Raw genomic sequence first — 20705 nt, 5'->3', positions numbered from 1 at the left:
TAGCCGAATTAGGACAGCCCAAATCATAGCAAATAATGGCCCAAATAACGGCAAAACGCTCTTTGGCCACCATCCCCATTTAGTTACTAAAAATGAGCAACTGTTGCTATTTTCATGTATGAAAATGGGTTTTGAATTCATAAAAGTGGGGGGAACGCATTTTATTTTATTTTCATTTTAATTTTGAGAGTTTCGTCCAGTCAAGTATTGCATGATCAGGCACCATTTAGGCCGACTTCCTGGAAAGGTACCAGGTGGAAACCCAAAGAGCAGGTAGAGAAAGAAATTAAATCTAGCGCACTTTCCGAAAGAGACTTCCAATCCCCTCTAGTTCATTCAAGTGTCAATCCAAGCTTTCAGATATAAATGTCAGCTAGACTGACCCACTGCAGCCACTTTTAATCACATACTGAAAATACTCCTCCAATTAACTGAGGCTACAGTTAATTTCTTTGGGGGCTTGAAGAGAGACAGCTGAACTGTTGATTAAAATTGTGAAGGTAATACTCTGAAATAGTTACTGAGAGATCACAGCAAGCCAACAAAAAAGCTGCTTCCACGAGAAAGTTTTGCTCTTCTTCAAATTCTGTTCTGCACATAAAATAATATAAATGTGACCCTCCAGCACAAAACTGTACACTTGGGTTAAAAATTAGAAATTAGGATTATGGTGTCAAATGAAAGAGCACAAAAAAATCCTCAAAAAATATCTAAAAATACGGCCATGCGACTTGCGTACGGTTTTGTGCCGGAGGGTCAAAATGTTTAGTGAAAAATTATTTGTATTAAAATGCTTCACATTTGTGATCTTACTGGATTTTACTATGAAATCAATAACTTCCTGCCAGACATAACCCTGTGCACAATGTGTTCATCTACAAAACTCAGACATAATGAAAGTGGACGCTAGCCAAACCCACCGGGCCCGATTTCATTTCATGTGTGCTGCTACTGCTGTATGTTTAACCATAATGGCCCACAGTATCAGAGCCAATACCAGCTTGTAGTTTCTTCCCCACTTACAGAGGCTCTGTTTTTAGCTTTGGGACACGGAGGTGCCAATGTACCTGGGTGCTGACGTCGGGCTCCGTCTCTGGCACGTAAGGGTAGTGGATGTAGAACATGTCATTACGGACCATCTTCTTGCGCATCCGGCAGGGCCCCTCTGTCATCTCCAGCAGGAACTTGTCCAGGTGGGAGCCGATGGGTGGGCCCCAGAGGCCCCTCTCCCGCAGCAGCTCGTACTCGATGCCCGCCCACTCTTCCGTCACATACTTCAGGGCATTTTGCTGCCGCTGCAGGCGTCGCAGAGAGCAGAAGATGGTTTTTGGGGCCATTGTGAAGCTTTTATTCTCAAGTGTTTTAGGCAGGGGTGGCTCTAAGGCGGGGGGTGGTGAGGGACCTGTTTCATGGAGGGCCGGTGTGGGTGCCGCTTTTTGGGATGGCCTCTCAGACAGGACTGGAGCCGAGAATAGCTGTTTTATTATTGGCTGATTGAGAGGCCATCCCAAAAACCCGCACCCCCATTGGCCCTCCATGGAACATGTTCCCCACCTCTGATCTAATGGGCAGCCATGCCTCCCCCAGTAAATATGTGGGCACCTTGGGTCATACCCCTCAGCAATATATCGAAGTGCCCCCCCCCCACTGTCAGCAAAATATACCAAGCCCCCTCACCCAGGCTGCCAAAATATTCCTCCACTGCCACCCCAGTAAAATATTTAAGTCTAGTCTAGCCTCTGGTTTTAGGAAACTAATCTTAATCTTCACCTTGTCCTTTAAGAACAAGGTGAAAGTGTTTTCAAAGCTCATTCTGTTTAGGAATTAGAATTTAAAGGTTGATAGAATTAAGATGAACCACTCCATAGAGTCTTCTTCAGCACATCTCAAAGACTTTCAGTGGGGTTACGGTCAAGACACTGTGGCCAATTCATGTGTGAAAATGATTCCTCTGCTCCCTGAACCACAGTTTGGGGGAAAAAAATCAAGCATGATAAATCTTGGCATTACCGTCCTGGAATATGCCCATTCCATTAGGAAAGAAAAAAACCATTGATGAGATAACCTGGACATTCAGGAGATTCAGGTACTCAGCTGACTTCACTTTATTGCTTATAATGTTGCTGAGCTGCAATAATGATCCAATCATTGGCTCTTAAATACTTGCTGATTTAAATTCAAAAGGTAACTTTTTTTATATAAAAATATGGCAGAACTGCATCCAAACCTCTTGGTACTCTTTGTACTGCATGGTGACCAGGTCCCGAACCACTGCGATGTGCGTAAACATCCACTGGTAGGTCTCCTGAAGACAAACAGCATGTTCAGACAGGAGCCACGTTAAGGGAGAGCAGTGGTTCCTGTGCCAGCGCTGGCCGTACCTGTGCCGACAGATTGTTCTTGTTGATGCCGCTCTCCTTCCTGCTACGCCGAGCCCCCGTCAGCTTGGACAGGCCAAAGCCGCTGCTGACCCGAGACAGCTTGGACTGGGCAACAGGGGCGGCCGCTTCCCCGCGGCTGATGCATTTCTTCTCATGGGCTGGAATGCAGAAGCGGCAGAGTTAAGCCCCCCCACCACTGAAGACCACAGACCTTAATCTGATTATACCTGCGGTGCCATGACTTGCTATTGCATAATGACGCACAATACCAATTAACTTTGTTGTGATGCTTGTACAGCACATATTCGCCGTTGGTAAAAATTGGAATATATGACGCTTTCAAAAAGTCTGCCGGCAGTTGCCAAAACTCTAGACCTCACAGGAGGATCCAGATATAAGCAGTCTGCCTGAGAAGCTTAGACATTAATTTCAAAGGCATTCAGCCTGAATGGAAAATGTTCAGCAGGACTAAATCTCATATTTGAAGAGACAGATATATTTCTTTACAACAATGCAACTTTTTATTTATAGTCAATAGGCAATAAAAGGCAAATCAAACCCCTTATGAAATACATCACTCAAAAGACCATCGACTAGAGCAGCACAGGCTGCCTTCTTCATAAAATATGCTTAACGCTACATCCGTACTCAGACCTCGCACTGAACCGCCGCATATAAAGTCCCTGCTGGGCTTAAGTCTCGCTCACCAAGGTGGTTCAGCCAATTCTTCGCTGCCAGCTCCTCGATGTGTGCCCGGGCAGAGACTATGTCCACATGGCCGCGCTCGTTAGTTGGCAGGGGCACCTTGAAGATCTCCTCTAGCGCCTGCTTCTTGCTGTGTATGAGCTCGGTCCAGACGCGGTTCACTGCTTTCAGCAGGAGATGGCGACCTGGAGCAAATCACGGGAACAGAGGACACGCTTACATGGCCATACGCGAGGCCTCAGTGGTGCCCACTGCATAAAAGGTCTCTGTCAGTTTAAGGTACTGGAAATCCAAACGTAGGTCAAATACAGATAATTCCTGTTTATATATTAAACTACTGAGCTAGCTAATATATACAATAGGAAAAGCACTACTTGACAACAAAGGCATTTAGCTTAGGATACAGAGCTTCAAGAGAAGATCACAACTAATGTTTTAATGTAACTCCTGGAGGAACAGAAACAGGTATGATGCAGCTGAGCGACCTGTAGGGGCTGCTTCACCTTCGCTAACGTCCTGGCTGTGCGAAGCATCAGCCTCCGTCTCCGACGGTATCATGACGTGCCAGGTGGTCATGCGGGCTTCAGCTTCCAGGCCAAAACCGTCCACGCAGCTGGCAGGGGGGGGATAGTGGTTGCCAAAAAATGGTTAGGGGGCATCGAAAACACTGCGAGCTGTCTTAAAGTATGACCTATAGAGGTGTTAAATATGTATTTTTCTCAGGAACATCTTGGCAGAGCAGTAAGTTACAAAAATGCTGCTGCAAAGGAAACTGAGCTAGGAGGGCTGAAACGACTACGCAGATATCTCTGGTACTGAACAGTGCTGACTGCAGGCCGCTGTCGGCAGAGTGTGAAGATCTGGTTGATTTTTCTCCTCCACCTTCCCGTATAACAACACTGTAGCTGGTAAGCATAGTGCCTGATGACACAAACCCCTTTGCTGATATTCACCACTCCAAACCCTCAGACTAGCTCTGCTGTTGCACAACTGAACAAAGCGATTTAATTTGAAGTGCTTTGCCACAAAAAACACCATCTACTGCAACCTGCTATGTCTCCTACCTCCCCGTGTGTAGGTTGATGAAACAATGGGCCAGGCATGCAATGAACTCCTGGTCATGGTTGCCAGGGCCCAAAACCAGGTTGCGGTTGACCGTGAGCACGCGCAAAGCGTCCAGCAGCGCCACCTGCTGCGGAACGGTCTTCTGAGGCCGTGACAGCTGGTACAGGATGGTCCGGTTCAGACAGTGGTAGATGGAGTCCAGAGAGAAGGACTGGGATCTCCTTTTGGACTGTTCAGATTAATTGGGCGGAAAAAAAACACAATGAGAATTATACTAATCAATCTGGAACACGTCAAAATATTGAGACAAATTAATACCATTTGTGCATCATTGTCAATAACAGCCCGTTGACGTACAACCGTATCCTAAAAATGTCGTTAAAATTACATGGGGCATTTTTATTTTCGGATGAAACACTGGTTTATCCAGGATGTGCCCAAACAATTCAGAATTCGTCTGATAAAAACAGACGTAGCGCATGTTTGGGATCAGAGTCAAATGGCACTGGTTCTGCTTAGGAGAGCCGTCACGCGCCAATGGGCAGCGTCCTCCGAAAATGCACCACTGCCAGCTACAGACACGAGGTGCCTCACAGCTTTGCCAGGTCAGGATCACGGCCTCACTGCCGCATCTGTGACCAGATGATAATCTCTCAAGGGGACGCAGGATGCCGTTACATCAAGTAGCTCCTCCATATTTCCCTGATGACAGCCCATTCCAAATTTCTCCCTCCAGAACACCTCACCTCAACCAACGCCAGCCAATGGGATGTTCTGAATGGGTGAGTGACAGGTGAGAGGGCACTTTGAGGGCCAATCATTTTTTAGCTGCTGCCCGTGTCCATGTAGCCCCACCCCTGGATATGCCTCTGCTTTCATTGCAACCATTCATGTTAACCATACAGCTAAAGCAGGCAGAAATTCACATTCAACAATGTAACCGACACATTTATGCAAATAAAATATGCAAACCCATGGGATGCATTTCCACCAGGGGGTGCAGATTTGCTCATCGGTCTATTAATTCTTCCACAATATCCCAACATTTTAATGATTAATTAGTATAACAAGTCACTGCTATGACAGAAACATCATCAGCTGGTTTTTAATCATGTTCCAATTTTCAGCTAACAGCTGTTTTTTTCTTTTTACCTGACAAACCCAAGTGATATTAATGCATTGCATGAATAAAATTTACCCTCACAGGTAATTAGGTCAGATCAAAAGCTTGCATATTCTCATACATGACTAGACAACTTGATACAACCATTATAAATAGTACATGTGTTATATTTTGTGTTCTAACAAACACAGCAGCCTGTAATTTATCAGTAATTTTATGTTAAATTTAGTGGGCAAAATGAAATGTGTAACTTTATACAAGCTGAAAAAGGCAGCTAAAAATTGCTCCTAGATGCTAATACTTTGCACTTCTGCCGTTCCAGTCTTTAGCTGCAAAAAAACAGCAGGTAGCATTTGGGGAAATCTTTCCATAAGATGGTGATCCTGAGTTTATGAAGAACATTGCCTGGGTGCTTCTGCAAGACACAGCGGCTTTGTGGACTAATAACACTGAGATCAGCAGGTGTAAAAATGAAAACATAAAGGGACAAATGCACATGGATGACCTGTTATGGTCTTTTGAGTTTTACAAAAATTGTAAGTGTAATAGCGAAAGACGTCAGATTATGGCTTTCATTGTCACCAAGGACAATTGCTACTACTGTATAACCAAAAGTTATTTCAAGAATTTGCAATTATGGATTAACCTTAATAGGTCTTTTTGAACAGATCAGCATAATAGCAGCCATAGGTCTATATGCCCATGCTGGGGGGGTCAGAGCCATTGTCCCCACCTCCCAAACAATAACTAACAATCTAAGCACTCGGAAAATGACAAAGATTTAAGGTGCTTGTCCAAGAGCTTATGTAAAAAATGTAAAAAGCCCAGCTCTCTCCAGGCATAAAATCCAAATACATAAAATTTAATGTTTATATAAGGGGAAAAAAAATAGCTATAAAATGGGAAAATAAAAAACTAGTCATGGAAAATGAATAAAAATATATACAGTAGAGAAAACCTTGGGCAGGTTTATCATGAAGATGTAAGTGTAGTTGTCATGCAGCAGCGTCGGTCTGCATGGAACAGGCGGCAGGGGTTCAGGAAAAGGTGGGCTCTCCCACCTGGCCAATGAGCTGCACGATGAAATCCACCACCAGCTTGGAGTCCTTGTTGAACATGCCCTGCCACAGCTTGTCCACCACCCGCTGGGTGAAGTAGAACACATTATTGACCAGGACCGTGTAGCTCCCTCCGCTGGCGATGGGCAGCGACGCTTCCTCACCTGATGCAGGGACACACCCAGGTATCAGGAGAACATGGCAAATACAACAGATTCAACAGCATGTCCTGCCTTCAAGGAGGGCAACAGAAGACTGAGTAACATATGAGACTAAGCCTGAAAGCACAACTAGACTTGAAAATGGTCTGGTTAATCCATCCAGCTTCTAACCACTTGGTTAGGGTTACAGGAAGGCACTGGGCTGGCAAAAACCCTAGGCAGGGTCTTATTTCATTGCAGGGAACATGCACGTGCACATGCGCGCACACACACAATTGACATACACAATGGGCAGCTTTGTCACACCAATTAGCCTAACTGCATGCCTTTGGACTGCAAGAAAAAAAAATACAGTACCTGCAAAATACGGGGAGAATAAAATACACACATACAATGTAGATGAGATGCTAATTCCCACCAGGCAGGGTTAATGTTAAAATGAATAATCTTATCTGCTTTTCAAAGCAGATGACCATCAAATTTTCACCTAGAAGGACATCTGCAGCCAGTAGGTGTTCCATCACACTGTCCAGGATGTAGGACTGAAACTCTTTCTGCTGGGTTCGAGTTGAGCGCTCTGGAGAGGACTGGGAATAGGAGGAGGAAGAAAATAAAAATCTGTTTCATTTTTATTTGGGATCAGTATATAACTCAGTATATTCCAGCCATATACACAACCAGTGTTACAACAGCCCTATCGGGAAGCCGCCAGTAGGGGGTGATCATCACCGGCAGTAACTGTGGTTTCCTCACTGGCGGGTTCAAGAAGTGCATCGGGAAATGGCAGGCAACTGATGACTGCTCCAGTGAGGGGGCGGGACAGTCTGCCCTAGCTGGGCATGAAGCCCACACTGGGACCAAGCCAGGGAGAAGGCAGAGAGATGCCAGTCATGCATGCGTGCCTCTCGCTGGCACATACAGAAGAACAATCGCCCTTAAGGGAGAGCTCTTCTCCTAGCTGCCACCACATCACAGACCCCCTTTCTGTTGTGTTCCTTTCATATACTTTGCCCCTTGAGAGACCTTCTATTACAGCAGAGTTTCCCAATCCAGTCCTTGGCAACCTGCAGACAGTCCACGTTTTTACTGGGAGCTGGGAGGAAGAAAAAATGTGGGTTGTCTGGCACGGAGCTGGGAGGGACCAAAAATGTCAACTGTCTGTTGGTCTCCGAGGACTGGGCTTTAAAACACCACAGTTTCCTGACACCATCTATACATTAACAAATCATGAACTTATTCTCAGGTTTCCAGTCCAGTTAACCATGAATCCCTACTGCTACAAAAGGGCAAAGGCTACTCTAAATTAAGAAACACTTACCTGACATTCTGCTAAACATTTTGCAAGCCCATGGACTACACACCATGTAGCAAAAACAGAAGAAACTAAATGACCAATATAAGGTATACATTCATAGCCAATGGCTTCAAAAACAACACAAGAAATGATTCAGTATTTGACAGACAGCATTCTTAATATTTAAAAATAAGACCTCACCTCCAACAAGATGTCAACGATGGGCACCTGCTTGGTGGCTGGGGTCATGCACAGGTTGTCCATGATCAGCACCCTCATGAAGTCAAAGACGTATTTCTTGGCCGGGTGGTTGGTCAGGTAGGTCTTGGAGCCGACATTGCAGTACTCTGACTGGCTGCGGTTCATGCCTGTATCACTTGTGAAGGCCTTGAACTCCTCAGCCGGGGAGCCTACCTCATCATCTAAGTCACTGACCTAAGACCACGACAGAAGACATACCCAATATACCCAATACCCAATATACTCTATACTATCGAACTGTAATCAAACTGAATTCTCAAATGCAATCATGTGGCATTCAAATAACTAGTGATTTTCTACATATCGAAATATGCTTTGTTACATTCATGATATACATTAATGTCAGTAAGAAAAAGGTTTAATATTTTTTTTATTATTATATAAAGTCTATGGAGAGCGCTGAATGGCCAGACTACAGTTGAAGAATACTAATAAAATATAACTGGCATTGAAATTCTGTCATTGCTATGCTGTTTGTGAGCCAATTAAGATGAATAAAGTAACCAATGAGAAATTCTAGACAAAATTCTAGACTTCAAAGCACAATCTTTCCAAATTCTACCTCTACTATGAATAATTCAGCTTTAATTTTTGTCTTGTTAATTGGTACTTTTTCAGTAGTTCACATACAGGCCACCCCCCCCCCCCGCCCGTACCATCTCTGAGTATGGCCTGATGTTGAAGGGGAACACTGTAGCCGCCAGGGCGCACAGAAAGTCAGGGCTGACCCACAGGTGAGCCAGGTCGGGCACATTGTGGTAGAGGTAACGGAAGAACTGCATGAGGGTGAGCGGGTACTCTCGCAGCCAGGAGCCTTCCTCTTCTGACTGCCAGGGCTGAAAGCAGGCAACCCGAAATTCACCATCATCAGCATCAGCACCAGCCCCAGCATCAGCCCCACCTCCATCAGGGCCTTCAGCACCCCAGCCCATCCGCCCCCCCCCTCACCAGGTTGAGCATGCTGCGCAGCATGGCCAGCAGCAGGAAGGCGGCCTCCGTGCACATGGTGCTGATGGAGCCCACGAGAGCGCCGCTGGAGGCGGGCACGCCGAAGATGAACGTCCAGATGGAGTCCAGGTCAAACTGCAGGAGATTTGGCGGGGGCGGGGGGATGGTCAGTCAGCATCCGGGGGGCTTTGACCTTTCAGCCATGTCACAGACTCATTTACATCAGTCACTTTCACAACATGCAACACAGTTAGTCAAGGACAATTAAAACAGCCATTCCATCCTAAGGCCATCATTTACACAGACAGCATGTTGAAAATGATGAGCAAGTAATATTTCTGTATAATTAATCAACCCTCATTAGAGTGCCGCTACTACTACTGGTACTACTGCTGATAATGAGAAGAAGAAGAACAAAAACGACGACATGTACCTGCAGGTTCTCGGGGTGCTCCGTGATGGGCTGCTGCAGGAACAGCGCCATTAGCAGGAAGTACAGCTCGGGCACATTGGTGTGCTTAGGGAGGAAGGTCTGGAGAACAGGGAACCCTGGGAAATGGCAGGCCTCCCGGTTGATTTCACGGAGCGTGGACCTGCCGCCTGCGTTCCTGCCCACATTGAAACCTGACGACAGAGGACAAGAAGATGCGTCGATAGCAAACCCTGCACCGTCCATCAAACCTTAGACGAGCTTTAAAATCAGACACCACTCTGTTTCGGCTCACCCAGCACGGTGCCAATCTTGTTGGTGATGACAGAGTCGGTGTGGTCCAGCCAACCGCCTCCGCACACCCCCTCCCTGAAGCGGGCCAGGATGGACTGGTTACTCAGCAGGACCACCAGGATCCGTAAGGCCGCCGTCACCGTGCTGGAGTGCAGGTGCTCCTCCATGAACATGAGCAGCCAGTCGAAGCCCAGTGTGCGTACCAGCTCCTCGCATGCCCTGCAGGGGGCAGAAGTGAGCAGCTGCAGTTGAGACTGCGGCATATGTGCGTCCCATCCTCCAAACACATACCTATAATGACAGTGCATTTAAAGCAGGAATAGGTGGGGAGTTAATCAGGCCTTAATCTTGCTTCAAGGTGGCACGGAGCAAATGACAGCCCGCAGAACCCTTAATACACAATACTAAGAGAGACTGGCTTCCAGTAAATGAAATCCCCACTGCAAACACTTACTGCGCATTCACGGTGCACTTCTCTTTGCAGGTGAAGAGCAACTTCAGCAAAATGTCCAGAAGCCGGTTCCTCAGGAGGATGAGATTGGCAGACAGGTGGCCGGCAAAATCGTCCTCATTTGCTGGAGGTGTTGGAGAACAGGAATCAAAACCGTCCTAACGTACGCTCACGTGCTGATGCGTTCTCAGTGCGGTGTATGGCTTACTTCCATCAATTTTTTCTTCGCTGTTGGCTTCCATGATGACAAATTTTTCACAGACTGCAAATGTGGGCAGGGTGGAGGCAATGAATTGGCCAAACCTGCATAAATAGAAATAATGTACAATAATTTCACTAACCACAAAACAAACCCTCGAAGTTAAATGACCATTAAATGACAGCTGATGAAGTCCAAGTTAGACAGCTAACAGGTATTACTTGTTGGGAAGGTGACTGACTGTAAAGTTTCTGTAAGGTAATTGTACTATGAATAACTGTGGAATAAAACTGCATAACTTGTTGACACCGGCATAAGCTAAATGAACCCGCAGTCCAATTACGGGAGCCCACGAGACATGTGGGTGAGGTCATCCAGGCACTGTACCGGAGCAGGTCGCAGCTTTTGGGAAAGCCTTGAAGCAGGAGGCTGAGGACATTGCTGATGGCGGCGATGGTGGGCTGGGACAGGGACGTGTCCCGCAGTGTCAGCAGCAGTTTGGGAATCAGCTGAAAGTCCCTCAGGAGTTTAGCGTTCTTCGCCGCCTCGCTGAAGGTGACGAGACCCAAGGAAGATCATGTTCTAACCATCGCTCTAATTTCATCACTTCGTAATTGGAGTATCTCCAATTTCATCAAGGAACACCAAAAATATGAACAACATGAAAAACATTCTGCGTGATTATATAACAGGACATGCTGCCTCAGATTTAGGTGACAATTAGCCCAATTTTACGAAGCATTTGACTAGCAGTTAAAAATCATCAAGTAAGAAACTCACCTGGATTCAGTCAAGAGCTCAATAAAATGCTCAAACAGAGACAGATGCAGTTCATAAGGAGCATGGAGCCAAACCTGAGAGAAGGAAAGGTAGAAGGCAGATGTACGCTGAAGCCTGAGATGGTCATGACAGACGCTAACTCTAATCAGAGGGATATGCAAGAATATCAGCCCTGTCAGGCACAGAATGGTCTCCCTAATGCATAGCTGAGATGGAGCTCTTACATCAAAATCACAAAGCAGGTCCTGAAATGCAGTGGAGTTGGGGATGATGGAGGTCTCATGGCCACTGTCAACCGTGCCCACTAGGGAGAAGGTCAAATGAAGGATATGACTGTTCAGCAAAGAGCGCTTCTTCTTCAGCAGCATGGCCAGGAGCTGGAAGAGAAGGCCAAGGGCTTAAGGTACACACAGGCACTGATGCAACGCGAGTCCAAGGACATACAGCTACTCATATCAAATGCAGGTATGTGCAGGCTGTTATATAGAATACACAGCAAAAAAGACGCCAAAGTACAGTGGGGAGGGACTGGGGCAGATATAACATTATTTTTCCCCATTATAAATGGCAGACAAAAAGTATGTAAATCATAATGCATGCAATTAGCTTTAAGTACTGACAGCAATTCATGTCTTGGAGTGAGTGCAGAAAATGACAATGGAAAATTTGCGTGCAATTCAAATAGGTTTTTATGTATGAAAATATGTAAGAGGCATGAGCTGGGCAGCTAAACCAAAACGATGAGTGCTCGGGGCCCTAAGGCATAAGAGACTGGACTCAGACTCAAGAGGATGCTCAAGGGGACCTGGTGGTCTTGTCCAAAAAAGGATCCAAAACTAATTTGCATCTATCTGTCCGTCTGTCCATCCGGCTGCCAACCAAGCATTAGGTAATAGTAAATCTAGAGCCTATACCAGAATGCACAGGACACTTTTCAGGGCACACAAAGAAGTGTGACACTGAACAGATGTCAGTCTACTGCGGGGCATGTACATGCAATAGATCACTGCTTCTCAGCTGGTGCGTCGTGACCCAAAAGTGGGTCGCATAGTGTGTAGTTAAAAATATATATATAAAAAAATTTCTAATGTCCAATTTTTCTGTAACAGTGCATGAACACATTGTGCTACTGTTACAGCACTATGGGCATAACTTCGGGTTGAACATGGGAGGTTGAGCCTTCCTTGAATTTAGGGTGGTGCCTTAACTACCCTGGGAATACTTGGGTCTTGAGGCTACAGCAATTGAGAAGCGCTGCACTACATCACATACTCTGGCAATTTAGCCACAAATTCACTTCGCTGCATGTTTTCGGACTTCTGGATGACGGAGAGAGCATAGCAACTCCATAAATACAGTAGGAGCAGGAATGAAACCCCCTAATACAAAGATGAGAGTTCTCAGTGATACCCGGGGATCCACATCTGCTGCATCACATCTCCCATATCTGCTTATCCAGTAACGCCTCATAGTGAGCTTGGCGTCTATCCCAGCCAGTACAAGGGCATGAAACTAGGGACACCTTGGCTAGCATGTGAATGAATACAACACAGTATTTTTATGCCACATGCGCAGTGGCACAGCTGAACTTGGGCCTGTCTTGCATGACATCACAGACCTACCTGGTAGCCTTTGATACGCTCCATCTCTTTGCTAGCCAAAGGGTTACTCTTGACGACACACACCAATGCCTTGACCGCGGCATACAGCCCCTCCACGTCTGAGGCCATGGCGACCAAGCCCAGGATGGCGGCTGCACCCCCAATGTACTGGAGGTTTGTTGCCACAGGCTTAGGCACAAACGCCCGGACACCTGAGGAAGGGTTACAAGGTGAAGCGACACTGTGTCTCCACTGACAGAAGGCAGATCCCTTTGGAAAGATAATCGCAGTATTAACTGTGTCACATATAGGGGTAGAAACCACATGAAAAAGGACTCAAGCAACCTAATGAAACGCAGCTACGAAGATGATCTGTATTGGCTGAATGCCAATTAGCAGTATGCGAGTTTGATGTGTGAGATTTCAAAGCAACCTGAGTGAGAGTATTTCAAAGAGGTCAAACAGTTGGTGCCTGAATTGTATGTGCATCAGTATAAAAACTGCAAAATTATATAATAAGTGAAGGACAACCATCTCTGAAATCATAACAATGTATACCAAGTAGATCAATAAGAGGGACAGACCGACACAGGATACCTGCTAAACATCACAAAAATACAGCCTCAAAACAACCATAAAACTCAATCAGCACCTCTATGACCTGGCTTCAACGGAAAGTGAACATCATGATCTTCATATCACTGGAATTCATGGCTATGGATAAGACCAATGCATCTGTATTACATAATTGAATGTAAACTTTCTGTACATTATATACAGAATGTAAACCATGAAAAGAAATGTGGTACATAAGCTATCCGTACATAACATAGTATGGTATAGTGCATTAGAGCAGGTAATGTAATGTTGCAGCAGATAACAGAAAGCGCAACCTACAATGACTGTTGCCAACTGTGAAACATGGAGGATATCCATAATGGCATCTCATGGGAGTGTTTCAGTCCGATTGCTCTGCATGGTCATATGATGGCCAAGGAATGTGAGATCCTTTTACAGGACCAGGAGTACCCTATAATGCAAACCCTGTTCCTTCATAATGTTCCCATAATCCACTATGCAATACACACCGCTGAAAAAGTTGAAGAGTGATTCCATGAACTTCCAGGATGAAGTCAAACCATCCATGGCCTCCCTTATCACCAGATCTAAACATCACTGAACCTGGTAGAGTGCTGAGGTGAGTTTACCACCTTGTTCATCCCTTAAAGTGGACATTTTTCTTCTAGAAATGGCATGATGTCCCACTACTCAAAGTTGAGGACTTACAAGTGACCTTTCCAAGATGAACTGAAGCTATTCGGAAGGAAAAGAGTGGCCCAACTCCTTACATCCTTCACATTATTACATCGTTAAGTGTTTCCATTATTTGGTTCATCTTCTGTGCGATGTAAAAGCACGCTTCACCCTAAACTCGATCTTATTCTTTTTCAACAGCTTCTTTGTGATATTTTTTTCCTTTTTACTACATAAGACCATTCGTCTTTCATCCTTTATGGGACAGAGTTGTCTGTATTCAGGGAAAAAGCGTTTCAACCAGCATGCATTACAAACACTAAAATCAATGTTTATCCTTGTTCAAAAAGGGCAGACAGAGGAACGCATCAAAACCTTCCTTTCATTTATCAAGTCACCTGTAGGCAGCTTTAAAGCTCAGAATTGTAGTCTTGGAATACAAACATTTCTCATTCTCCAAGAGCTACTTCATGATTAAAATTACAACGAAATAGGGCTTGATAAATCCAAAAACAATTTAAATTACAAGAGATGAATGCAGAATAAATTACCAATGACAGCGCTGAATTATCATATTAATCAATCAGAATGCAAGGCTCTTACCCAGGTAGCCAATGACGGCAGCACCGACAGTCCTAGCAGGGCCATTGAGGTGTCCAGCAGCGTTGTGGATCAGCTTGACTGGGGTGGCATTCTCATGAGAGGAAACCGCCAACTGGAGGTCAGATACACAGAAGTCAGAAAAGAGTAGAGACTTCAGGAAGTGCCTTCCTTCACCTGGAAGAACTTTCTGTCAAATGACCAGACTGCCAGACGGTTTACATAGAAACAATGTGACACTAGGGAAAATCATCGGTCTTAGTGAAAAGCATAATGCCTCTTAATTTCCTTCATTTGTACAGTTGGACTAGATGCGGCACTGCTGAGTTCTGAGGCTAAGGGAATAACAGGGGGGTACAGGGTGGCGGGGGGGGGGGCGCATGAGCAGACCTATGGCCCACACAGAAATTATTTACCCAGATTGCACAGCAAGACCGGAGGGGCCCACAGTTTTGGATCTTGTGGCTGAGCCTAAGTGCTGAACAGGCACACAAACGGACGCACTCTCTACTGCTGCCGTTGTTACTGCAGCATCAGAACTGCATGCTCTGCGCTTTCCGGAGCGCCCATGACCAGCAACAATTCTACTTCGTTTACACGGGGAATTACAGAGGGGAGCAAGTGCAGCACAGGATTTATGCTTGACCCCCCCCAGACCTGTCACCCGGAACAACCCACCTGCTTGGCGATGGCCTTGCTGTCCAGCTTGTTGTAGACCTTCCTGATTTTGGCCACGGTGAGGGTAGATACAGACAGTGCATACAAGCTGAAGGACACCTTCTCCTCAGGGACGAGCGCCACGGGGGATGGGGGGGCTGCCTCTCCTTTGGGGTCTTTACCTAACAGAGGATGTGATATGTGCAAAGCAGGAGCACGTCAATAACTGACAAATTCGCTGCGTACTTCTTTCAAAACTGTATACCTTCTGTTAGATATTTGTGTAACAATTTTGTGTTATCAAAAGAATAACACACCTACATTTTCCTATTTTATACTGCTGGGTAATTCAACTGAAGCTACTGCCAAGTAACCAAGTTTCTACAGTGGACAAGAACGGTTTCTCCTGGTTCCTCTCTGCACACGGAGGCACAGACAGACAGACACAGATGCAGACACACAGAGAGAGAGAGAGACACAACGACGGACAGACAGATACACATGCTGAGACAGACAGACAGAGATAGTGACACAGACAGACACTGGCAGACAGACAGAGTCAGACACAGAGATACAGACAGAGAGACAGACAGACATGGACAGAGAGAGAGAGACAGAGACACACAGATGCTCACATGGCAGGTAGACAGCCTGGAAGCTGCCCACGTAGTTGGGGCCCAGCTCGTAAACAGTGGAGACACTGGTGGCTGTTAGCACCTCCTCCAGGAAGTGGGTGGGCCCAAGGCGCCACAGCAGTGTGGAGAGCTGGCGCTGGGCGGGGGGTGTGCCGATGTAACTGTACACCGTGCTCAACACCGGGGGGTTGGTGGACCCAGAGCCACCAGGAACGCTGTGGATGTAGTGAAGCTGTGGACACACGGGGACACCCCCCAGTTAGCAGGCAAGCAATTGGGCTGATCTAGGGCTCTGTGCCAGTGGTGTGGTTTTACACTGGTGCCCTCTTTGATGGTGTGTAAAAAAGCCAACGCAAGCCAACAAAACCGCGCTAAGCCACAACAAAGACAGGTACCCACCCCCAACAGCCTCCCACATGGGGGGCCACAGCCTAGGGGCAGCGATGGGCTTGTCCTGTCAGAGTCACCCCGGGTGTGCTGGCTGCGAGGCCCCCTAACCACATTCATCACCCCCCCGCCCCCCCCAGACTGAGCCCTAAACCTGCACATTTACATATGTCCACTTAGAGGCTGCCGTCGCAGATCTTATTTCATGGTATAACCATATTTCACAGTAGAGGCAGCATTAAATACAGACCCTTCTCAAATGGTTTCTTCTTCTGTAATACTCTAATGGAGCAGAGTTTATGAGGAGAATTTAGTGAGCATTATGAATAAAATCACGTAACATTTCCCACGTGTATCATAAGAGGGACCTCATGTTCCAAACTATCAATACTACAAATGAAATCGAGGTATTTCTACATAATTATTATAATTTTGAAAACAAATAGTCTATTCTACTGAATATTTGTCCCATACAAAATGACCTCGATCATACCTTGACTGTGCTGACCAGCTGGCCGTCGATATATAGCGTGGCTGTGCTGTTCTTAAGCATGCCTTTACTCATCACCAACACCAGGTGGTGCCACTGTCCCTCGTTGATGAGGTCACCGCAGCGGAAGCGGGCACAGCAGGGCAGGATCTCATAGAAGGATGACTCCTCGTTGAAGTCGTCCACTGTGGGCAGGGGAACAGAGACTGTTACACGACTGAAGACTGCAGGGCAGAAGGGAAGGATTACCTTCAGATGTCACAGTGAATAAAACTGGATTCATCGAAAGTAAGGAAGCCCTTATCATACATGACCTAAATAATGTGATTAGCCTGGCTAGTGTAACAATACAGTGTCATTTGATTTTTAAATATTAGATCAAGTCTTTCAAGAGGCTAAAACATTTTTCCACACCCCCATGCAGGAATCCTATTAGTAGCTATTCTTTATTTCTTTTCTTTTTTTTTTTTTTTTTTTACATATTCTTGAGAGTTTAAGGAAAGATGCTTTTGAAAATGAGCCATAACAAAATTAAATTCATTAACTGACTTTCATTGTAGTAATTATGATTTTGATATGTATAATTATATACGTTTTACACAGCTTTTACTAAAGCAAGAAGACTTCTTAGACTGCAAAGTTATGGGTCCGAGGCAGGCTGGGCTGGGCTGGGCTGGGGGGGGTGGTGCCCACCATAGTTCTGGAGAAGCTCCTCCTTGGTGGAGACGGTGAGTGAGCGATCCTTGGCCGACAGCACAATGGCCAGGCACACATAGTGCTGCTCGGACGACGTAGCGCGACGCACCACCGTTAGCAGCCGCACTGGGTGGCTGTGGGATGCGGTGCTGAAGTGCTCGATGCAGAACCAGGAGGAGTAGGTCAGGCCCGAGGGAGGTGGGAACAGGCGCTCACCTGTGTAAGGAGGCATAGGGAAGCAGGGAAGGGGGGGGCAGGGAAATCCAGAGCATCCTGTCAGTCGGAGGGAGGCAGTGGCACCTTATGAACAAGCGGAGCACTAAAACACAAGAACTTAGTCTAGCAGACCATCCATATACAAACACAGACACACACACATAAACATACACACACTCACATACATATACACACAGACACACACACACACATATATATATATACATATACACACTACATGCAAATGAAGAAAATCTCAATGCGTGTAAAGACTTTTGACTGGTAATACGTATATCAATTACCCTGGTTCATGTGGCAAGATCAGATTCATCTAGATTAACATTTTAATAATTACAGAGCAACTTGTGCTTCCTATACAGTTAGGCATAAATGAATTTGTAAAACACTTTATACTGTATCTGATACTAAAATTAAAATACCTAGAGCTAATAAAAGTACAATTATTATTACTATTATTTGTAATAACAGCATCACAGGCTTTCAGAAGCTTCGAGGTTTAAGTAGAACAATAATTGGGTATCAAATAATTATAATATTCCTATTATAGATATTTTAAGAATTTTCTATTTTATTTTCATACATTTGCAACCTTTTAATTCTACTTGAAACAAAAGCTTCACGGTAGGGTGTACAATAATCATTTTGTAAATCGATATATCTTTTTAAATACAATTATGTGATAACAACTCAAAAACTAAAACTCCATCACACGACGGATGATGTCATTGTTATATATAGGTCACGGGAAAAGGGCCAGGGACTGTCCACAATCTGCAGCAAACATGCAGCGCTCTGTCGTCCCAGAGACGCCTGGAGGCACCAGGACCCGCCTCACTCCGCGCTGAGAACACGTCAGGCGACCGGGGCTCAATCGCAGAAGCCGCCTGCTCCCCTTCCTGCTCTAATGACGGTCAAAATGAGAAGTGGCAGCTATTGCCGGGTGATGATCCCGACCGCGGCAACATTTGAGATTAAGCTCATCACTGCGCGGCTTCCGGCCGGATTCAGTGCGTACACACATCAGTACCAGCACAGGGCACTTTAGCATGGATACAGTGTGTACTGACCGGTCCCAATTCCGCTGACCACTGCTCCTTCATTGACCCCCGACGTGTTGACGTTGTTGGTAGAGGCATTATGGGGTGCCAGACTAGGCAGAAACAGGCAACTGTAAAAGGACAAAACATGATGAGTTATACCTGATCGCGAACGGATTTGATAATATACAATGGTTACAGAAAGTCACCATCCATTTTCAGAACATACAGTTTCCATTAATTTAAATTACACTCCGAGAGACAGAAAAATAAATAAATAATGCTATGCTCACATAGTAAGTAAGGTCAAAACAAAATTCCCAAATATTACAACAGAATACATTTTTCACCTCTTTCCAAAATCCATCTGCAAAGTCAATCAGGTATAACCATGAAAAAAATGACAAAACAAGACTAGTGGCCAACTGAATAATTAGCTCTAGATAAAATCATGTGTTTGTAGAGGATGCCAGTGCTTGGTAGGACATTTCAAAGCAAAAAAAAACACTGTGGGTGGAAAAGGACATTCAGAAGAGCTTTGAATTGAAGCTAGAGAAAGCATAGGCATTAAGAAGATCTGCTTTTAATGACCTGTTATAGCACATCATCCGGAAGCAGAAGAGAACACACACCACCCAGAACTAATTTACATGGGGCCACCCCTCCAAGAGGACATTGGCAATTCCAAAGAAGCAACAGACTATTATGAGGTTATTGTGTGGGTGCTCCATAAATCTAGCCTGTATGCAAGGAGCAGAATTCTTCTGAGCGGGGTTTCTCCATGACAGGGACTGAGTCGCTTCTCAAGACAGAAGCGAAGACAGCTGGGACAAAATACCAACAGGTTCTTGAAGAAATCCTGCTAGCCTCGGGCAGAAAGTGAAGATGGAAAGATGGTTCACTTTTCAATATGACAATGACCTAAAGCACACTGCCGGAGAAATTTCAGTGGCGGAAGGACAAAGGGTCAATGTCCTTGAATGGCCCTGACCGAATCAGACTTGAAGAAGGCAGTCCGTCAATGGTCATCAAGTATTTTGACTCGGTTGGGACAATCCTGTGAATAGTGAGCAGAGGGCGTATGTGTCCAAACAGGCCCAGACTGTAAAGGAAAAGGTGATTCTACTACATAATCACTCTGAGGTGTTTTCTTACACAAACTTTTTCTTGTTTCATAACCCCAGAAACGTTATGTTCCTTTTATCACATGGAGATTACGAGACATAATCTGTAAATAAAGGTGGTAAAAATGTGTGCGGCTGTGAACTGCGGGTATAAAATTTGACAAAGGAGGCAGAGACTCTCTACCCACAATGCAAGCAGGACTGCAGTCACCCTCATTAGTGATGACACTGCCGATTACAAGGGAGGAACAAATACTGATGACAAAGCCTGACAGGAAAATAAGTCTATTTCTACCAGCACTGTTTCCAATGATTCATGCAACATGCTGTTTTTAATACAGCATTTTTCAATAAGTGAGAGAACTAGAAACCGAGCAGCCCGAACAACGATCACTCAAAGCAGAGAAGCACTGTCACTTTCTCATTTGTGAGTCTGATGAAAGTTGTCATGTGTGTCATCTAATTCAGTCAAACTTTAGCAAGAAAATAAATAAATTGCTAACTTTACAGAAAGCTGACGGCAGTGCCAAGTACCAGGTATTTTGCCATATTTTGGTGCACTATAGATAATTAACCCCAGAATGAATATCTAATCCGCAGAATTAGCAGAATTTCTTCTAGAGTAGCGAAAAAATATAGTACGTCTCCCATTTCTTGTCTTTTCAAATGGGTGTGACACCTCAAACTGGGTTTCAGTGCTCAGTAGAAATAATAACAATAATAAATAGGGAAGTAACGATATACTCAACTCACGACTCAATACAGTTCTGAGTCCACGATACGATTTTCACGATTTTTTTAAGCAGGATGAGCTGCAAATTTATTAAAAAATATTCC

At 45.2% G+C, this 20705-nt stretch overlaps 1 protein-coding gene across 4 annotated transcripts in view; it reads right to left on the bottom strand.

Moving 5' to 3' along the window:
• wdfy3 (WD repeat and FYVE domain containing 3) overlaps positions 1 to 20705 on the bottom strand; it is a 93780-nt gene that overhangs the window by 22285 nt on the left and 50790 nt on the right. For all 4 annotated transcript variants that reach the window (XM_049020381.1, XM_049020382.1, XM_049020379.1 and 1 more), the window contains 25 exons: positions 18775 to 18875; positions 17468 to 17686; positions 16778 to 16959; positions 15898 to 16129; positions 15284 to 15444; positions 14609 to 14720; positions 12773 to 12963; positions 11375 to 11527; positions 11151 to 11224; positions 10758 to 10919; positions 10380 to 10474; positions 10175 to 10295; positions 9722 to 9939; positions 9430 to 9620; positions 8997 to 9131; positions 8705 to 8884; positions 7989 to 8222; positions 6981 to 7080; positions 6336 to 6496; positions 4151 to 4380; positions 3590 to 3699; positions 3089 to 3271; positions 2382 to 2539; positions 2228 to 2305; positions 1068 to 1295 (listed from right to left, as the gene is read on the bottom strand). In XM_049020381.1, the coding sequence (XP_048876338.1) occupies positions 1068 to 1295; positions 2228 to 2305; positions 2382 to 2539; positions 3089 to 3271; positions 3590 to 3699; positions 4151 to 4380; positions 6336 to 6496; positions 6981 to 7080; positions 7989 to 8222; positions 8705 to 8884; positions 8997 to 9131; positions 9430 to 9620; positions 9722 to 9939; positions 10175 to 10295; positions 10380 to 10474; positions 10758 to 10919; positions 11151 to 11224; positions 11375 to 11527; positions 12773 to 12963; positions 14609 to 14720; positions 15284 to 15444; positions 15898 to 16129; positions 16778 to 16959; positions 17468 to 17686; positions 18775 to 18875 (4009 nt within the window). The remainder of the gene's footprint in view (positions 1 to 1067; positions 1296 to 2227; positions 2306 to 2381; positions 2540 to 3088; positions 3272 to 3589; positions 3700 to 4150; positions 4381 to 6335; positions 6497 to 6980; positions 7081 to 7988; positions 8223 to 8704; positions 8885 to 8996; positions 9132 to 9429; positions 9621 to 9721; positions 9940 to 10174; positions 10296 to 10379; positions 10475 to 10757; positions 10920 to 11150; positions 11225 to 11374; positions 11528 to 12772; positions 12964 to 14608; positions 14721 to 15283; positions 15445 to 15897; positions 16130 to 16777; positions 16960 to 17467; positions 17687 to 18774; positions 18876 to 20705) is intronic.

The sequence above is a fragment of the Brienomyrus brachyistius genome, chromosome 7, assembly GCF_023856365.1.
Source record: "Brienomyrus brachyistius isolate T26 chromosome 7, BBRACH_0.4, whole genome shotgun sequence".
NCBI lineage: Eukaryota > Metazoa > Chordata > Actinopteri > Osteoglossiformes > Mormyridae > Brienomyrus > Brienomyrus brachyistius.
The sequence above is the reverse complement of the archived record's forward strand: the minus strand, read 5'-3'. Positions and strand labels throughout refer to the sequence as shown.